Source organism: Microtus ochrogaster, chromosome 19 (genome assembly GCF_000317375.1).
Source record: "Microtus ochrogaster isolate Prairie Vole_2 chromosome 19, MicOch1.0, whole genome shotgun sequence".
Classification (NCBI taxonomy): Eukaryota; Metazoa; Chordata; class Mammalia; order Rodentia; family Cricetidae; genus Microtus; species Microtus ochrogaster.
In genome coordinates, this window is record NC_022021.1 from 54,705,401 (window position 1) to 54,723,834 (window position 18,434).

The following is an 18,434-nucleotide window of genomic DNA, read 5'->3' on the forward strand; positions in this document are numbered from 1 at the left end:
TGGCTCTGTTGGCAAAGTTGCCTGCCTCTAAGGCCAAGCCTGATGACCCAGGTTTTATTCTCAGAACCCACACGGTGGAAGGAGAGAAGCAATGGCCACGAGCTGTCCTCTGGCTTCCACATGTGTGCTGGAACTTGCATGCACATATGTAACTCTCCACACAAATCAGTGTACATAAAGTAATTCATTCTGCTTTGCTCGGGTTTTATAATGCCTTTTCCACAGATGATTCAAGGTGACTATGAGTTAGTAGTTCTACCATAATTAGTTGCATGTTTTAGGTTATTTCTGGAACTAAAGACTTCCAGAATTGAAGAAATGGATTATTTTGTAGAAAAACTTAAATTCCAGATCAACTTAATCATGCATAATTCAGACTTATCGAGGTTGAACATCTCAAGAAAGAAACCCTAGGGAGAAATTTTGGGGCTTTTCTTCCTTCACCATCAGTGAAGCACCCTGCTGTCCCTTCTGCCAAAGACAGCTGAAGGCAACCAGAATGCTTCTTTTCTTACGTTCTTGTGTCCTTTGCTTCTCTTCCTAATTAAAGATGGTGAAATTAAAAGAGAAAAACATAATCAAGTGGAAGCAGTCTCACTAAAAGGATGGCTTAATTGTCAATAACTATTTATTTTGAAATCACAATAATTGATTATAGCAGTTCTAGCGTAGCTTACTAATGACTTCCAGTGGTTTTCTGACAGAATGTTTGTGGCACTAAAAATATCTAATGCACAGTATTGAGAGTGTGGAAGAGAAACCTGATTCCACACAATGATTATGTCTGTAGCATTACTCATGAGAGCCCAAATTAGAGGCAATCCAAATGGCTTCCAATAGAAGACCGGATAAATATTGATGCATTTATGTGCATAATGCTGAACAATGGGAAAAAGGCAAATTGTTGGTGTATACACCAACATGCAAGAAATTCAAAGCCATTGTGTTGTATGAAAGGAGGCGGGAATAGAAGAGTCTGCGCTGTGTGGTTCTCCCTATGTGAAATGAACTAGCAGGCAAAATTAATAGTTGTTGATAGAAATTGCATAATGGTCACCTTGGAGGGATGCATTCATGAAACAACACAGAGGCCTTGGTGGTGTTGAATATTCTGTGTCTTGATTTTTGTGGTGATTATGAGAATAAGTAGGTTGTACATATATGAAACATCTTAATTTGTACATTTAAGATTAAGATAATTTTTTCACCTTATAAATGTTAACCTTCCCTAAAAATACATTTTGATTCTTATTAAGAAATGTAGCCTAATTTGTTCAAAGTAAACTCAAATCACAGGAGCATCTTAAGACTAAAACATAACATAGAGCCACAAGCTCATTGGTTTAGTAAGATTTCTGTTGCATTTGACTAAATGTTTTTCTGAACTCCTCGTCTGATGGCTGCTTCACAGAATTGCTATTTCTGATGTATTTTTCTTCTTCCATCTAAACTTAGAGAAAAGATGACACTGACATCTTAGGACAAATGTGCGTGATTTTAAGGACCCAGGAGCTGTTTTAAAATAATCTTCTTCTCTCTCAGGTGGTCTGGGAACATTCCATGCCTTCTTAAACACAGCCGTGCATGTGGTCATGTATTCCTACTATGGACTGTGTGCCATGGGGCCGGCCTACCAGAAGTATTTATGGTGGAAAAAGCATTTGACATCTTTACAGCTTGTGAGTAACTGGTTTTCTTTACCTATGAAACCATAGCTCAGTCCCGTGTCTTCTCTGTGAGGTAGGAGTTTAGCTGAATCCAGAATGGTCTGAAGAAATAGGTTGCTTACCTCTGTGGGATATCCTTCACTGTTGTGACTCAGTCAGGTTTGTTATCTCGGAGTCTCAAATGATTATATCAGCATCTTCATCCTTATAATGGTCTGAGATACAGCCACAAAGACATATTTATAATCAAAATAATGTCAAAGCTATGTGGCCATAAATAAGAATGATTCTAACGTATGAGTTAGGAATTCCATATTCTGAGTCAACATCAAAGGACTGTAATGAAGAAGGAAGGGTGGGCATAGCTGTGTGCTTGCCTGTGTAGTCCCGACTGGTCAGTTTGTCTTTCTTCTCCTCAGACAAGAGGGCTGTGAGGACTGCAGGGGTGAAGGAATGTAAGACACGTGGGTTCCATAGGCTGGACGGTGCCCGCAAGTCAACAGTGCTTCAGAGTAAGGCATTGAGTTTAGACCGAATAATTCCTCATAAGAATTCCTTCTAAAAATATATGATATGCAATTTTCTTAATAACTGACTGAAAATGACCCATTTTAGTGTTATTACCCTCTTTTAAAAGAATCCTGCCACTGGGCAGTGGTGGCGTACACCTTTAATCCCAGCACTCGGGAGGCAGAGGCACGTGGATCTCTGTGAGTTCGAGGCCAGCCTGGTCTACAAGAGCTAGTTCCAGGACAGGAACCAAGGAACCAAAAAGCTACGGAGAAACTCTGTCTCGAAAAAAATCCAAGAAAAAAAAAAAGAATCCTGCCATCTCCATATTCTCCTCAGTGAAGTATATTGTCAATTGGGTACTGTTCTCTGCCAGCGACACCAAGGAGGGGCTAGGACTGAGGCGCAGTTAGCCTGCTGGGGACTTTCTATTATAGTCCTACGCTTGCAAAGTGAAATTAGATGCAGCCCTCTAAGGGGTTCTCAGGTGAGAAACTAGGGCTTCAGCCTCCAACACTCCTCCACGAAGATCAGGGGAGCTCTTTCCAATTAGCTGTGGTATCTAAAGTTGGCAATGATCTCAATGGCTAACCAAGAGGAAGCAGCAAAACAAATATTGTCATTCATACTTTTGTTTTATACTTACTTTGGAAGACTGTGAAGTCCTGGTAGTTATTCTCCATGGCTGCTTTCCTTTGAAGTGCTTTTCTCATTGGGCAGTAATATGTGATCACACTATGTCTGCAGATTCTCTGCACCTATATGTGGAATTAAAATACCTAACTAGAAAGGCAGGGGGGAAAATAAACTGGTCTGAGATATAACTTAGTACAGGAGAGTTTGCTTAGCTTCTACAAGCTGCTTAGCTACAAACCATAAAAATGAAAAATAAATGAATTAATAAGTAAAATTCTATCTCCCTAGGGTGATCGTTATATTTTTTTTGTTTTCATTCAACTTTCCACCTTATGCATATTTATATATTTATACCTTTTAAAAATTTCATATTTACTACATTCATAATCTTATATTAGGTTTTTTTATCTAACAAATGAGACACATTTTAAATAAAGCTAGCCAAACATGCTTGTGCACACCTGCAGCCCCGGCCCTTGGGAGGTAGAGGGAGGAAAATCAGAAGTTCAAGGTCAGGTCATGCTCTGCTACCTAACAAGATTGAAGCCAGCCTGTACTTTGTTTCTGAAAACAAAAATTTAAGTAAGGTGGAAAGATTTGTACATAGTAATAAAGGCTAGACATCTGTGTGTCACTTTTCTGAAGCACACACATATGTGGAGGACTCTGTCCCACCTTTCCAAGGTTTCACTATTCTCTTGCCAAATGAGAGGCCCCACTGGACAAGGAAGCCATGGAAGTCTGCGAGGCTGCTTCAGTGAAGGTTGCTGGTCCCAATAAAGTTATATTGCAAGAAACAACATAAGAAACTTAATCCCTGTTCATCAGCTCATAGGCGCTATTTCTTTATAGACATTTACTTTTCTAAAACTTCCCTGGAACATAACTGACCTTTACTCAGGAATAAAAAGGTACCAAGTGGGGGTGGGGGGAGCGGTGGCATCAAGACAACTCAGTGGGTAATGGTGTTTTCCACCAACCCCAGTGACCTGAGTTTGATCCTAGAGACCTACACAGTGGAAGGAGAGAGCTAACCTCTGGCCTGCACAGGCATGCCATGGCTCCTGTATGTCCCCTCTCTACAAGACAAACATCAAGGACACCCAAGAACATCTGGACATTAGCATCGAAAGCCTCCTTATTATGACTATGCAGACTCTTGCAGCCCACAGAGTCTGGGAGTCTCCCTGGGTCCAGACGGTGTGCCCCCATTCTCCTTACTCCTTCTTGGCAGATGGGACTTCTTCCTCTCCTTGGAGGGGAAGGCTCACTATGCTGCCCAGCTGATTTCAAATTCATGAGCTTAAGCGATTCTTCTACCTCAGTCTTCCAGGTAGTTGAGATAACAACTGTGTCACCATGCGCAACTCCTTCCCAGGACAGTTTGGATCTAGGTGGTCAAGGGCACATGGCGGCTATAAAGACTCTGGCAATAAGGTTGCTTTGGCGCCACCAAAGCTAGAAAAGCTCTGATTTGGATGTTAGTATCTTCTAAAACTTAAAATACTTTGTCTCTGAGAAGACAGAATGCTGGAAATCAAAATTGCCCTGAAAAGGTAGGCCATGGTGTAGTGATCCCAGTTCACAAACAATCAAACAAATAACTACCTTATTAGATACCCAAGAAGGATGCATGTTACCACACAGCACATTCCAGGGAACATTTAAGCAGGATCTGCTGAAGTTGTGCCGTGTTAGCCCTGAATATTGATTCCCAACTCCCATTAAATTTTGACACCATACCTAACCTTATCTCACTCCTAGAGAGTTCATATTTAAAGACCTAGTGCCCCTCCCAGGAGTTACCTAGGAATGGTTGAAGGACTCATAACCAATCCTCAGTGGATTTTTTTTTGTAACTGATTTTCTTTTCATTCTCCCATCTTCCAGGTTCAGTTTGTCCTTGTCACCATCCACATAGGCCAGATCTTCTTCATGGAGGATTGCAACTATCAGTACCCAGTGTTTCTGTACATCATTATGAGTTACGGATGCATCTTCCTGCTACTGTTTCTCCATTTTTGGTACCGTGCTTATACCAAGGGTCAAAGGTTGCCCAAAACTATAAAAAATGGAAATTGCAAAGCGAAGCCTCACTAAGAGACAAGTGCAGCCTGCATCTACAGTTGAGACTGATGTTTTGCCTTCCTTGACAATCAAGAGATACTCACCTATGCAGTGCATTTTGTATATTTTTCAAAACCAAGAGCTCATATTTTTATGATAAGTTATTTGGGTTTCTGATCTTTGAGAGTCCAAAGCTCCCTGATAAGTCTTCTCAGTGGAAGAGACCTGAGCAGCCAGGAGGTTTCCTGTTGCCTTTCACACTAACTGAAATGTTTCAGTGCATTTTGCTACAGCAAGAAGAGGAGATGAAATGATATAGTACTCTTCTAGGAACTCCGCGATGATGAAAAATACTAGCGATTTTGACCATGGATGGAGATCCATAGAGTATGGTAGATTCCTCCCGTCTGGTGTGGAGACCTCTGACTGGCTTCTGGCTCTGTCATTCACTCCTTGTATTCAGAAGACATTAAATTCACTCTAGGGCTCAGTTCCCACTCTAAAGTGCTAATACAGGGGAAGCCCAAGTGGCTTTCTAATATTCTCATTCTAAATTGTTAGTGATAGTTGGAATGGGTCTTCTGAGTGATTGCCACCAGACCCGCTGGGAAGACTCCCTGACAAGCGGCACATAAGTTGTTGAAGGCCGTGGCGCTCCAGTTTCTGAGCCGATGCCTTTGACGCTAAGGTGAAGGTCATGGTTGTGCTGCAAACGAGATGACTTGTGTCAACAGGTTAATGAACACTTTGCTAATGATGAGCTTACCATTGACTCTGTGTAGGCCTGACACGAGGGATGTGTCCATGAAAAAGTCGCTGTGGAATTCAGTGGGGAAAGTCATAAACGGATATGTCATGTCTAAAAGAATTGTCTTGCCTAACTATGTATTAGATAGATATTTAAATGTTCATGTGATTACCTTGGATGCCTTTAAATCACAAATTAATTTTCAAATATCTGCTATGCAAAGTGGCTTATGGAGCAACTGGAGGTGGGCGGTGGAGAACCTGAGGCCAGATGTGGTTACATTAACAAGGGCTGTTAGATTTTGGGGGACAGAGAGACTACATTATGGTTACTATTAAACATATTTAGTGTTGTGCATACACTGCACGAAGAAATGTTTTCCAGAATCACGAATTAGCGAGGATTTTCTTTTCTTCAGACTGTAAACCATATTGTGAAGGGCTGAAATTTTTGTGGTAAATGGGTATTTTTTCCCCCTTTAAAAATGCTCCTTTCTATAATTTTCTTATTCTTGTTGAAGAACCAGAACCAACCTAGCAATACTTGGGTATTTGTGAAGCTGTTGATATTATCTCCTTTTCCCCTTTGAAGGAACGTTTATGTGTGAACAACTCCACTGTCATACTGACGGCCTCGGTCTGTGTGCTACAGTGTCGCTCATTTTGCCTCAAAGCCCGCATCTTTGGCTGACTGTAAATTCTGAGGTTTAGCCTGCTCTCTCCTGATCCATCACTCTGCACCACGCCTTCGTCACCGCATTAACTTAATTTATAAAGTGATTTACCGTTAAGTGGCCTTTAGTGATTCCACTTGCTTGCGACGAGAAGCAGAGGATAATAGGAAGATTTTCATACTTAAAAAAAAAAGTCACAGACAAGCCTAGCTGACAGGAGCAGCTGCCCTAGTCTGTCACTGTGAAGGTCTCAGGGATCCATGTTTTCCTATTTGACTCTGTGTGTTGATGGGACACTATGGTAGATGTAGTTACCTATAGATGTAGTTACCTACGCAAGTGATTCCCAAAGACTCAAGTAGTGAAAAGACCCAAAGGAACCGAAAACAGAAAATAAAACAGGAGACTACCTACTTCCTACCTACTACTTACACTACCCCTTCCCCTCTCCTCCTCCTCCTCCTCCTCCTCCTCCTCCTCCAAGTTTTTTAAAATGTCTGGTAATGCCTGTGGACCAAGAGCAACACTATGACATACCACGTTCTCAGATATGTGAGTAAAAGCAAGGGGGTGGGATGTTGCATGAAAACAGATCACAATTGACAGAGAGACAGGCGTAAACATCAATAGATCAAAATCAATGTCACTGGCTGTAGAACTGGTAGGGCAGCGTTTGATCAGACAGAGCTTCTAATGGGGTTTTACCTACTTTTCAGGACTTTGTTTCCTTTAAACTTGCTTGCCTAATAAGCGAAAGCCAAACTATTAAGTATAGTTTATAATAAAAGTTCTATGAGTCCTTGAGGACCAACATATATGTTATAAATGCAGATTTTTAAATATCTATGGGGTGTTAACTATTTTCTGTCTTCATACTCAAGGAGAATCCTAAATTGCGTCTATATACTACATTGTTGCATAGTTTGGGAAATGATGAGATTATATCCCTTGGTTATCTCTTATTTCTGTTAACTTTTTAATGACTGAGGAAGTTGTGAGAATTTGGGTTTGTTCTCTGTGCTTTAATAAAGTTGTGGCATCACGTGTATGTGCGTGTGTGTGTTTCATTTTGGAATCTAGCTGCTTTTGTTTGCATGTGTAGGAGATTCTAAGTCTGAGTAGTTGCCAAGTCAAAACACTTGGCACATTCATTATCTGCTTGCTATATTCAGAATACTGTGCTGGACGTGAGTGTTCAAAATGCCTGTTGTGGCCACCTATATTTTACCACACTACAGAGATGAGAACAGGACAGATACTACGGGAGAAAAAGACCTGCCATTCATAATTAAAAATATATATAATGAAGGCATTTGGAGGTGAGTTTCTATTATGTGAAATGTATACAATTCAAAATGGATAGTAGGTTAGTAGACCAGATGTCTGCAGATAACAAGGATCTGGAGAGGTGGCTCAGTGGCTAAGAGCACTGGCTGTTTGTGCAGAGAACCTGGGTTTGGTTCGCACATGGCAGCTTACAACTGTCTCTAAGTCTAGTTCCAAAGGATCTAGCATTCTTTCCTTGCCTCCATAGGCACCAGACAAGCCCACTATGCTCACACGCACATAAGCAAACACACACATAAGAATAAATAAATAAGAAATTTAGAAAGAATTTTGTCATGCCTACCTGAAATAACAGTTTCTGTATAATGATCACCTACATCTGTTGATGTAGGTGGGTCATCTGTCTATCTGTTACTTTCATTGGTTAATAAAGAAACTGCCTTGGCTTTTGATAGGACAGCAGCTTAGATAGGCAAAGTAGACAAAACAGGATTCTGGGAGAAAGAAGCAGAGTCAGGCAGACGCCTCAGGCAGACGCTATAGCTCTCCTCTCCAAGATGGACACAGGTTAAGATCCTTCCCGGTAAGCCCCACCACCTCATGGTGCTACACAGATTATTAGAAGTGGGCTAATCAAGATGTGAGAATTAGCCAGTAAGAGGATAGAGCTAATGGGCCAAGCAGTGTTTAAAAGAATAGAGTTTCCGTGTATTTATTTTGGATAAAGCTAGCCGGTGGCCTGGAGCTAGGAGGCAGGAAATGGCCCGCAGCTCCGTACTACAGAGTGGCACTGTGTAGGAGCTGGGCAGGAACACAACCCGCCACTCCTTCTACAATCTGTTGACACAGTTGATGGGTGGCTGATGGGAAAGCTGGGAACGGTGACTGAAGCCGGTGCAGAGCGAACCCACAGATCATCTCAATGCCAATGAAAGTGAGAAGCTGAGGTGTTGACATGACTTTTAGCATCTTATTGTACCATGAGATCTTCCTGCCTTAGTTTGTGTTTTGTAGTTGAACCTACATGTCCATTTCTAAATCAGCTAAAATAATAATAGTAATGATTAATAATAATAGTAAATAATCCTGTGGATAGAGGAAGTTGTTAAAAGGTACTAGGCTGCTTCATTCAGTCAGATATAAAGTATTAAAGCATAGGGATTTCATAAGACAAGTGGCCCTACTTATTCACCAAAAATAACCTTTAAAGAAAGAAAGTCAGAAAAAAAAAGAAGAAGGACTAGGAATTTCACTGGCAGAGGACCTGCATAGCCTGCCCCGGCCTTCATCCCCAGCATCACTAAAAAAAAATTAAAATGAAGATATGGAAGGGAGTTCTAGTCAACTAAGAAAGACCTAAATTTTAACAATTTAATATAGATTTGAACAAACCAATTATAAAAGGATTTTTAAGCAACAGTTGTTTAACTGAACATGGCACAGATGATATAAGATGCTATAAGAATTTAATACTGGGTATAATCTCTGTACTGCAGCCAGATTTTAGAAAAAGTTCTTATGAAGCTACATATACACACTGATGCATGCATGTGTTGTCTATAATCAACCGTTGTCTGGTTTTACTTTAAAATATCCTTAGAATAAGAAATGCAAGTATTAGCTGTTCCTCTAGGTCAGTGGTTCTCAACCTTCCTAATGCTGTGACCGTTTAATACAGTTCCTCACGTTGTGGTGACCCCAACCACAAAATTATTTTCCTTGCTAATTTATAACTGTAATTTTGCTACAGTTGTGAATCATAATGCAAATATCTGATATGCAGGCTATCTGATATGTGAAAGGGGTTGAAACCCACAGGTTGAGAACCACTGACCTAGAGGACACTTCATACATGGAAAACCAATCAAATGTAATGAATGGAGGCCTTAAAATCAAGGGATTTACATGTGTCTATTTATTGCTAGTCACAAAAATCTTGGGCTGACTAGAAGGCTCAGAGGGTAAAAAAGTTCTTGCTGCTAAGCCCGATGACCCAAGCCCCAGGACCCACATGGTAGAAAGAGAGAACTGACTCCTGAAAGCCGCCCTTTGACCTAATGTAAACCAGGAAGTGGTGATAAATGTTAAATCTGGGTAACGACTTTATTAGCATACTTCTCTCTGCCTTTGTGCATACTTGAAAGCTCCCAGCTTTTAAAAAGCTCTCATATATGAATACACACACACACACACACACACACACACACACACACACACACACACACCAGAGGGCTTCTCTTAGCTGAAGTTGGCCTTGCAATCACTATATTACCAAGGATCTTAGCACGTCCACTCCTCCTTCCTCCACCTCCCAACTACTGGGATTTCAAGTTTGCTGAACCACACCTGTTTTATGTGTGCATGTTAGACAAACATTCTCTCCACTGAGGCGCATCTCAAGTCTCTCATAAACTTTAAACTATTCTTATGTGGATCCTGATCTTAAGAGGTTTATAGGGGTGTGCAGGAAAAGAGGCCTACATAAAAAAGAAATAAAAAGCAAGGCAGGCTACGTGTTGCCAAGTAAAACTTTTGTTGCAAATGTGTAAGACCTTTTCCTAAGGTGACAGTCTTGCTACAACAATAATGTTCCTGCTGGGCTTGTGGTGCATGCTTGAGATGGGAGGCAAGGGAAGTGATCACAAGTTCCAGGAGTACATAGCAACACTATGTCTAAAGAGAAGAGGGGAGGGGGGATGAAGAGGGACACGAGAAGGAAGGTTCCTAGAGAACCTCTGAAGGTTCTGATCATGGAAATGACATGATCGATGTGGTTCTGAAAGGTCCTGGATAAAACCCTTCGCAGGAAACCTGAGGCTCCCTGCCACCTTTAACTACTTCCTCCTTGAGGAAGCAGTTGGGAGTAACAGGAAGTGGTTACCAGGTGCTGTTTTACAGCATGGTGCAATGCATCCAAGTGCTCTGAAGAATCCACGGACAGAGAAAGAAGGCCTTTATCTGTAAAGTGCTGGGGTCCAGACAAGGCGACTGTGACTCCATTCTTTACCAACAGAATTTCCCAGGAGTCCCGCGCAGCAGCTTCCACTGAGTCTCAATGGTCAAGAGTATCTCAAGACTGTCCTTGGTTACCAGGGAAACTGGGAAATGTGATATTCTAGGTGGGTACGCCATCATCTCTAATAAGATTAGATCCTGCTAGTAAGGGGTAAGAAATAAGGTCTGTACAGGCAGATGATGTAAGCTTTCAGGTTGAGAGTCACCGTCATGAGAATTGCATAATTGTAGCAAATGAACTTGTTGGCCAAACCTTATTTGGATACCCAGGGGCTAATTTCTCTTTACTCATTCGTGTTGAGTGAATATACACATATTTCAGGGCAGAAATCTGAATGTCTTTCATTATTGACTGCTACCCAAACAGGCTGCTACCATAATTTTATTTCACATCTAACTCAGATTTATAAGCAAGGAGAGGAATTAGGGGGATTTCAATTGTGTCTCTATTGATGTGTATAGCACACAGCTCTCTGGAACACCACCAGGAAATCTTGTTTTTGTTTTTTAATTTTCTCCAAATATTAAAAAAGGGAGAATTTTGTATGAAAATACAGAAAACTTAAGAAGGAGAAATGATTAACAGTGGCTGATTTTAATTTTATTTTATCCCCTTTATTGTGTTGCTGGAATCACACTGACTTGAAATATTGGGTCTAAGATAATATACTTGTTTACTGTTGGACGTCTAGTTCTGCTGTGCTGTTACCAACATAACTGGATGATGTATGTACAGCATATTCCCATCAGAAACAGCCTGTATCCTTTTTTCTTGAAGAAATATGTAGTTTATATTTTTGTTATGAAACATTGTTACAAATAAGCAAGGAATTACAACTTCATTTTATAGTTGAAATAGTATTTTCTCAATGTATGTCAATATGGGCATTTTACTTCTTCACTTATACATTTCTTTTGAAAAAAATTTTATTATTTAAAGCAATTTTTACCACAGAGTATTTTCCAGGATAGCCAAGAGCAGTTACACCGAGAAACCCTGCCTCAAAAAAATATTTAATTTAAATATATTTTGAACATATTCTTTCCCTCACCCAAGTTCATCCAGACCCTTTCCCCCTTCTTAACCATACATCTTTATCAAAATACAACCCACAAACCCAATAGAACAAAATGCCCCAAACCTAGAAAACAAAATACTCCCGCAAAAATATTCCACCAGACAGTAACCAAATAAAAGCATGCACACACACACACACACACACCGTGAAGTTCATTATTTGTTGATCAGCTACTTCTGAACATGAGAGCTTCCCTAAAGTGGTTGATATAACCAGTGTCACTGTCGGGGAAAAATGTTCTTCCCTCTCTCAGCAGGTGTAAGTGACCATTCCATTATTAATCTTTACCCTAGTGACTAGGTTTACATTCATTCTGTCATTCATTTTTTAATACAACACAATAAAATATAATGAGTTCAAACAACATACCTCACATCGAAGTTGGACAAGACAAACCAACAGAAGGAAAAGACTCAAAGAGAAGGCACAAGAATCAAAGACCCGCCCACTCAACTGCCCAGGAATCCCATAACAACACCAGAAGCTGGAATATAAACACAGATCTGCACTGGTACAGACCTGTGCATGCTGCTTCAGTCTCTGTGGGTTCATCGGAGTTTGGCTCATGTTGACTTAGAAAACCTTATTTTCCTGGTGTCCTCCATCCTCTCTGGCTTTTGTATTATTTTTTGTCTCCTCTTCTGCTGGGTTCCCTGAGCTCTGAGGGGGAGGGGGTTGATGGAGTCAACCCTTTGAAGGGCTGGGTGTTCCAAGGACTCTCACTCCTATGTGTAATGTCTGAAGAAACAGCCTACATCCTTTTCAGTCTTCCCCTGGGAAGCTTATCTCTGTGTGGGCAGATGAAGAGCAGCGTCTGAAGATGCAGAGAGATACCCGAGGTTCTAAGATGGTAAACCTTTGCCTGCTCCCCAGTAGTATCTTCAGAAAGGTAGCATTACCCTAAGTACGGGGCAGAGATAAAAGAGCCTGGCAGATTACTCAGCTAGTGAAGTCACGACAGAATCTCTGAGGCAATTAACTTGCAGAGAGAAAGGTTTATTTTGGCCCATGGCTCTGGATGTTCCTGTCCAAGATAAGGTGTTCTCTGCTTCAGCACTCTGGCAATGATGGCATGGCACGGCAAGAGAGCATGGCAGAGCAAACTACTATGGTTGAAGCCAGGAATCCGAGAGACTGGAATCCATGATCCTTTCAAAGGCATGCCGGCAATAGGCCAAGGATGTTGAAAAGTCCACTGTGCCTCCTAGTACTATTCCCAGGCAATCAGACCTTCAACATATGAGTCTCTGGGAAGCACGGGTCCACATCGCAGCACCTGGTAAGGAGTTCTGGGCTTAGGTGGGTCCCAATGTATGAAGGAGCTGTTGAGCCCATGGGAAGGAACTCTGAATCCACAAACAAATAAGACACAAAGGTCTGACATTAGACTACAGGAATAGAAAAAAGTCTATTCTTTTAAGTTTATGAACAAGAAACTCTTAAATAAATATTTTGGGAGGGCTGGAGAGATGGCTCAGAGATTAGGAGTACTTGCTGCTCTTTCAGAGGTCCAGAGCTTAGTTTCCAGTACCATACCCATGTTGGTGTAATGGTAAAAGTAAAATGCTACAGGTCCCCAAGTGGCGGCAGCAGCCCGCTAGGAGCAGCAAGTCCCAGGCAGGGAGCCTCCCAGTGGCCCACAAGCCATGGCAGGGAGCAGCATGGCTGCGGGTGAGAGACCTCAGCAGGGAAGCTGGTCCCACGAGGAGCCACAGCCCTGATGGGTGAGAGACATGGATAGACACGCCATGCAGAGTGAGGTTGGATATTTATTTAGTGGGTTATGGAGGGGAAAGGGGAGAAGGGAAGAAGAGCAGAGAAAGAGAGAGGGAGAAACAGAAGGGGGAAGGTGGAGAAGTGGGGAGAAGGGAGAGAGAGATGCTGCCTCTGTGGGGGGTGGAGAAGGACTTGGGCTGGAAGCTGAAGATCAGTTTTCCTAGGTGTGGCTTGTTTCTTAACAGACAGAGCAGATCATTACTAGTGGAAGAACCATAACCTCCCATAATTCCAGCTCTAGGGGATCCAATACCTTCTGCCCTCTATGTGCCCCTGCATATGAATATACACACATGCACAAACACACACACACACACACACACAAAATAAATAAATAAATAAATAAATAAATAAATAAATAAATAATAAAATACAGGAGGCCATTATTTGGACTCAAGTTTTTTTCCTTAATCTTTCTTTTTTGCTTCATGTGTGTGGCTGTTGCCAAAGCATATGTATGCATGGCATGCATGTCCCTGGTTCCTGCAGAGACCCAAGCATTGGATCCTGAGGAAATGAAATTACAGATGGAGTTGAGCTGGCTTGTGACTGCTGGGGAATCAAACTTGGGTCCCTCAAAAGAGCAGTCAGTACACTTACCTGATGAGCCAACTCTCCACTCCTGGGGAGACCCACCTTAACTGTGGGTAAGACTATTTCCTGGGCAGGGGATCCTCGACTGTATAGAATGGAGGAAGCGAGCTAAGCTCCAGCCTTATCCCTGTGTCCTGGTTGTGGAGGGGATGTGACTGGCTGCTTCAAGCTCTGGCTGCCCTCAAACTCCCTGACCCAATGTACAGTACCCTTGAACTGTTAAGCGGGACAAGCCCTTTCTCCTGTCAGTTGCTCTTGCCAGAGTATTGTATCACAGGATCAACAGAAGACTGACCCTGAGTTCTGTGTCTGATGCTCCATCTCCCTGACTCTGAATTAGAAGCCACCAGAAGTGGCCAGTTTGTCTTCTGTCCCCTTGTTTGTACCTTCTTGCAGCCTTTATCTGTTTACAAAATAAACTTCGTCTCAGGCCACTAGGACACCTACTCTGTTTCATGGCATAGAGAATTACTTGATTCCTAGAAAATAAACACAGCCAAGAGTTTTAAACCTAATTGGTTTAATTCTGTCCTTCAACAGACCCATATTTGTCATATGTATGCAAAACTACACTTAGCCTCTTCGAGAGGTGTGCATTATTCTCTCAGAGTCCCAGATCTCCGAGGTCTTTTGAATGAGACCCAAGTTGAGAGCGTGACTTCTCCTGGTTGCTGTTGATGGTCGGCCCCGTGTGTCATTTGGCCTCGTTGCCTGCAGTGCACCCATCTACCTTCCCCTCCTGACCACTTATAATTTCCCCCTTTCTTCCTTGCACCATGTGAGCAGTGAATCCAGGTAAATGCTTTGCACAATTCCCTTACTGACTATAAGAGTAATCTCCAGTGCTGCCGAGAGAGCGGCGTTACGGGTGTGTTTGTGAATCAGAATCGACTTTATTCCTGTAGGCACAAAAGCCAGCCTTGTGTGGCAATTCCTCATTCAAAGCGTATTCCATTGCCCTCACTTCCTTCCTTCACTGGGGAACATTTTGCATAAGTAGAATATATTCTGTTTTGTTCATACAAGCAAAGGAACAGTGCCTTATTTCATGGCCTTGGCCAGAAGCGAGAGGGCAGGTAGGTCAGCACTCAGCAGTTGTGCTGGTTTGTGGGGGTGTCTTTCTTCTCGGTAGCCCCCTTCCTTCTCATTCCTTTCTTCTGGGTTATTAGTGACTACCATGGTTTGACAATGCAGATTTTAGACCGTCTCACTTTGGAACAACACATGAATCAATAAAAACAAATCCAATTACCGCTTTTGGGTTTAATTATCATCTGTCATTCACAGGAACATGTTGACATGTTGTCATAGAAGTCTTGCTGTCACTTTCCATTCTCTCCTCCTCACATGTCGCCCACGCTAGCCTTGAGACTGTCATATAGCCGAAGGTGACCTTGAACTTATGATGCTCCTGCCTCTACCCTTCAAGAACTTGGGATACAGAAATGTGCCTCCATGCTGGTTTTACGTGCTGCTGGGGACTATCTCAGGGCTTCATACCTGCCAGGAAGTACACCACTGATTGAGATATATCCCCAGCCCTCTTTTACTATTTAATCTTCTTTTATTTTTCCCTTTTTTTTCTCTTCACAAGAGCCCACAAAAATCTCAAAAAGGACACATATATACACATGTGTATATGTATGTGTGTACACATGTGTGTGTGTGTACATGTATGTGGGCATGCATGTGCTAGCACGTGTGTGGAGGCCAAAGGACAACTTGTGGGAGTCTCTTCTCTGTTTCCAACTTGTGAGTCTTGGGAATCAGCTTAGGTTATCAGAAACTGGAACGCCTATGCTATATTATGAGGTAGTAAAATGGTGTGATCAGCATGGAAGACAGAACGCTGAGCTACCAAACAGATTAAAAAAAAAATTCCACGTGGTCTAACAATTTCACTTCGGCATATATACTCCACCCCAAGCCCTGAAATCCAGTCTTTAAAAGACATTTGTATACCTTGTTCATAGAAGCATTGTTCACAGCACAAATAAGAGGGAGCAGCGAAACTACTCATGGATGGGTGAATGAATAAATCAGTGGAATACTGCTCAGCCTTCAAAAAGAACAAATTCTGATAATGCTACAACATGGTTGAACTCTAAGGTCATCACAGTAAGCAAAATAAGCCAATCACCTAAAGACAAAGACTGTCTAATTCTACTTTCTAGGTAATTACAGAGTAAATAGAACAGTAACTGGCAGCGGCTAGAAGATGGGAGAGTTAGGAGCTGGTTTTAATCCCATAAGAAACACAGAAGGCGATTGTTTTGGATTCTATGCTCTTGCTAGAACTCCAACAGGCTAGGCTAGAAATCAAAGTAGAGTAATGGTGCGCATGTGTGTGTGTTTATGTGTGTGTGTATTTATGAGTATGCATATGTGTATGCATGTATTCATATGTGTATGCATATGTATGTGGTATATGTGTGAATGTGGTATATGTGCATATAGGTGTGTTTATGTATATGCACATGTGTATGTGTACATGTGTGTATTCCTATGTGTATGTGCAAGTATGCATATGTGTTTATATGTATGTGGTGAGTGTACATATGTTTGTGTATGTGTGTGTACATATGTGTGAGGGTAGGGTTACAGGGTCACATCACAGTGTCTAGCTTTTACATGGGTGTTGCGGAGTCAGACTCAGGCCCTTAGTCTTTCATATCAAGTACTTTACCCACTAGCTATCACTCCAACTCAAGATGGAGTCACTCTTGCTGAAACTCCACCCCACAAGCTAAAAGCAAGCTATCTATCTGCCCAGAGAAACCAGGATTAGAAAGAGAACCAACTATTGTCAGCAGGCTAGTTTTGGTTGGCATGAAGTTCCCTCCATCTGAATCCTACATAAAACGGTAGCCTCTTTGGCCTAGTGAACCTTTGTGAGCCTAGAATTTGAGAATTAGAGACGGGAGATAGCATTTGAGGCCAGGCTGGACTACACTGTAAGACCTTCCAAAGAAAAAAAAAAATAAGCCGGGGCGGTGGTGGCACACACCTTTAATCCCAGCACTCGGGAGGCAGAGGCAGGCGGATCTCTGTGAGTTCGAGACCAGCCTGGTCTACAGAGCTAGTTCCAGGACAGGCTCCAAAGCCACAGAGAAACCCTGTCTTGAGAAACCAAAAAAAAAAAAAAAAAAAACCCCAAAAAATAGTAACCCAAAATAACTAGATGCTAACCAATGGGTTATTCCTCTATTATTAAATCTCCCTGCTCTTGCCTTATAATGAAGGCAATTTGAAATGGCCAGTTTTGTTTTCGTTCATTGTCTTTCTTACTTCTTCAGCCCTTTCACGACTCTCAGACTTGCTTCTTCTGTTCTATTCTCAAAGTTCTTGGTTTCACATACTGAAGTGTGGCCTCACTCTGCAGTAGAGTACTGAGGTATTTAAGACCTTTAGAGTGCGTGGGAGGACCTGGGTTCACATCCCGGTATGGAAAGCAAACGACCCAAACTTGAAAAGTATGTTGTAACTGTGTCTTTTGACAATGGGTAATAAGCTACAGAGGGCTGAGTGGAAAGGAATGAAGAGTTCTAGAGCATTTGGGAACGTTCTGGAGCAGTGCACAGCAGTGCACAGCAGAGCAAATGCACTCAGTGCCACTAAGCTGCTCACTTAACGTTAGAATTGCTTTGCAGAAAAAGTAAGAGATGTTTGACTTTTTAAACATTTCAAAATAGTTTCACATAACTTAGGAATTGTATGTTTCTACTGGTGTTACGCATGCATACACATGTCAGGGGGCAAGCTTGCCTGTTCATGTGTGTTTGTGGCCAGAGATGACTTTGGATATCTTTCTCTGCTGCTCTCCGCCCTATATTTTGAGCCTCGATGTCACTATTTTGTATTAACAGGCTGGCCATTGAGAACCTGGGGTCCACCTCTCTTTGACACCCTAGCCTTGGGATTACAGATTGGTGTTGCTGTGCCCAACTTTATGTGGGTGTAGAGAGAGGAGCTGAACTCACATCTTCATGGTTGCACAAGAACTTTACCCTCTGAACCACCTCTGTAGCCCAATAATTGAATATGCTTTTATTTATTTTGTTTGTTCGTTTTTTATTTATTCATCTCTGAGATACCATCTTGTTATGTTGCCCAGGCTGGTCTTGAACTATTGGACTCAAGTCATTGTCCAGTCTCAACCACTGGAGTAGTGTGTGCAGCACATTTGGCTTTGTTTACCATTGGTGTTTTTGAGATAGTGTTTCATGTAACCTACCTTGGCCTCAAATTCACTATCTATAGGGGACAATGACCTTGAGGGATTGTGGGGTATATACAACCACACTGGCTATTTATTCATTTAGACAGGTCTTTACTATGTTGCCCAGGCTAGCTCTGCCTCCCACGTGCTGGGCCTGCAGGTA

General features: G+C 42.0%; 1 protein-coding gene across 3 annotated transcripts in view; it reads left to right on the forward strand.

Annotated features, from left to right (window-relative positions):
* Nucleotides 1–6,755, forward strand: part of Elovl7 (ELOVL fatty acid elongase 7) — a 72,021-nt gene extending 65,266 nt beyond the window's left edge. For all 3 annotated transcript variants that reach the window (XM_005356773.3, XM_026783798.1, XM_026783799.1), the window contains 2 exons: nt 1,543–1,679; nt 4,704–6,755. In XM_005356773.3, the coding sequence (XP_005356830.1) occupies nt 1,543–1,679; nt 4,704–4,913 (347 nt within the window). In that variant the 3' untranslated portion in view covers nt 4,914–6,755. The remainder of the gene's footprint in view (nt 1–1,542; nt 1,680–4,703) is intronic.
* Nucleotides 6,756–18,434: the final 11,679 nt, after the last annotated feature.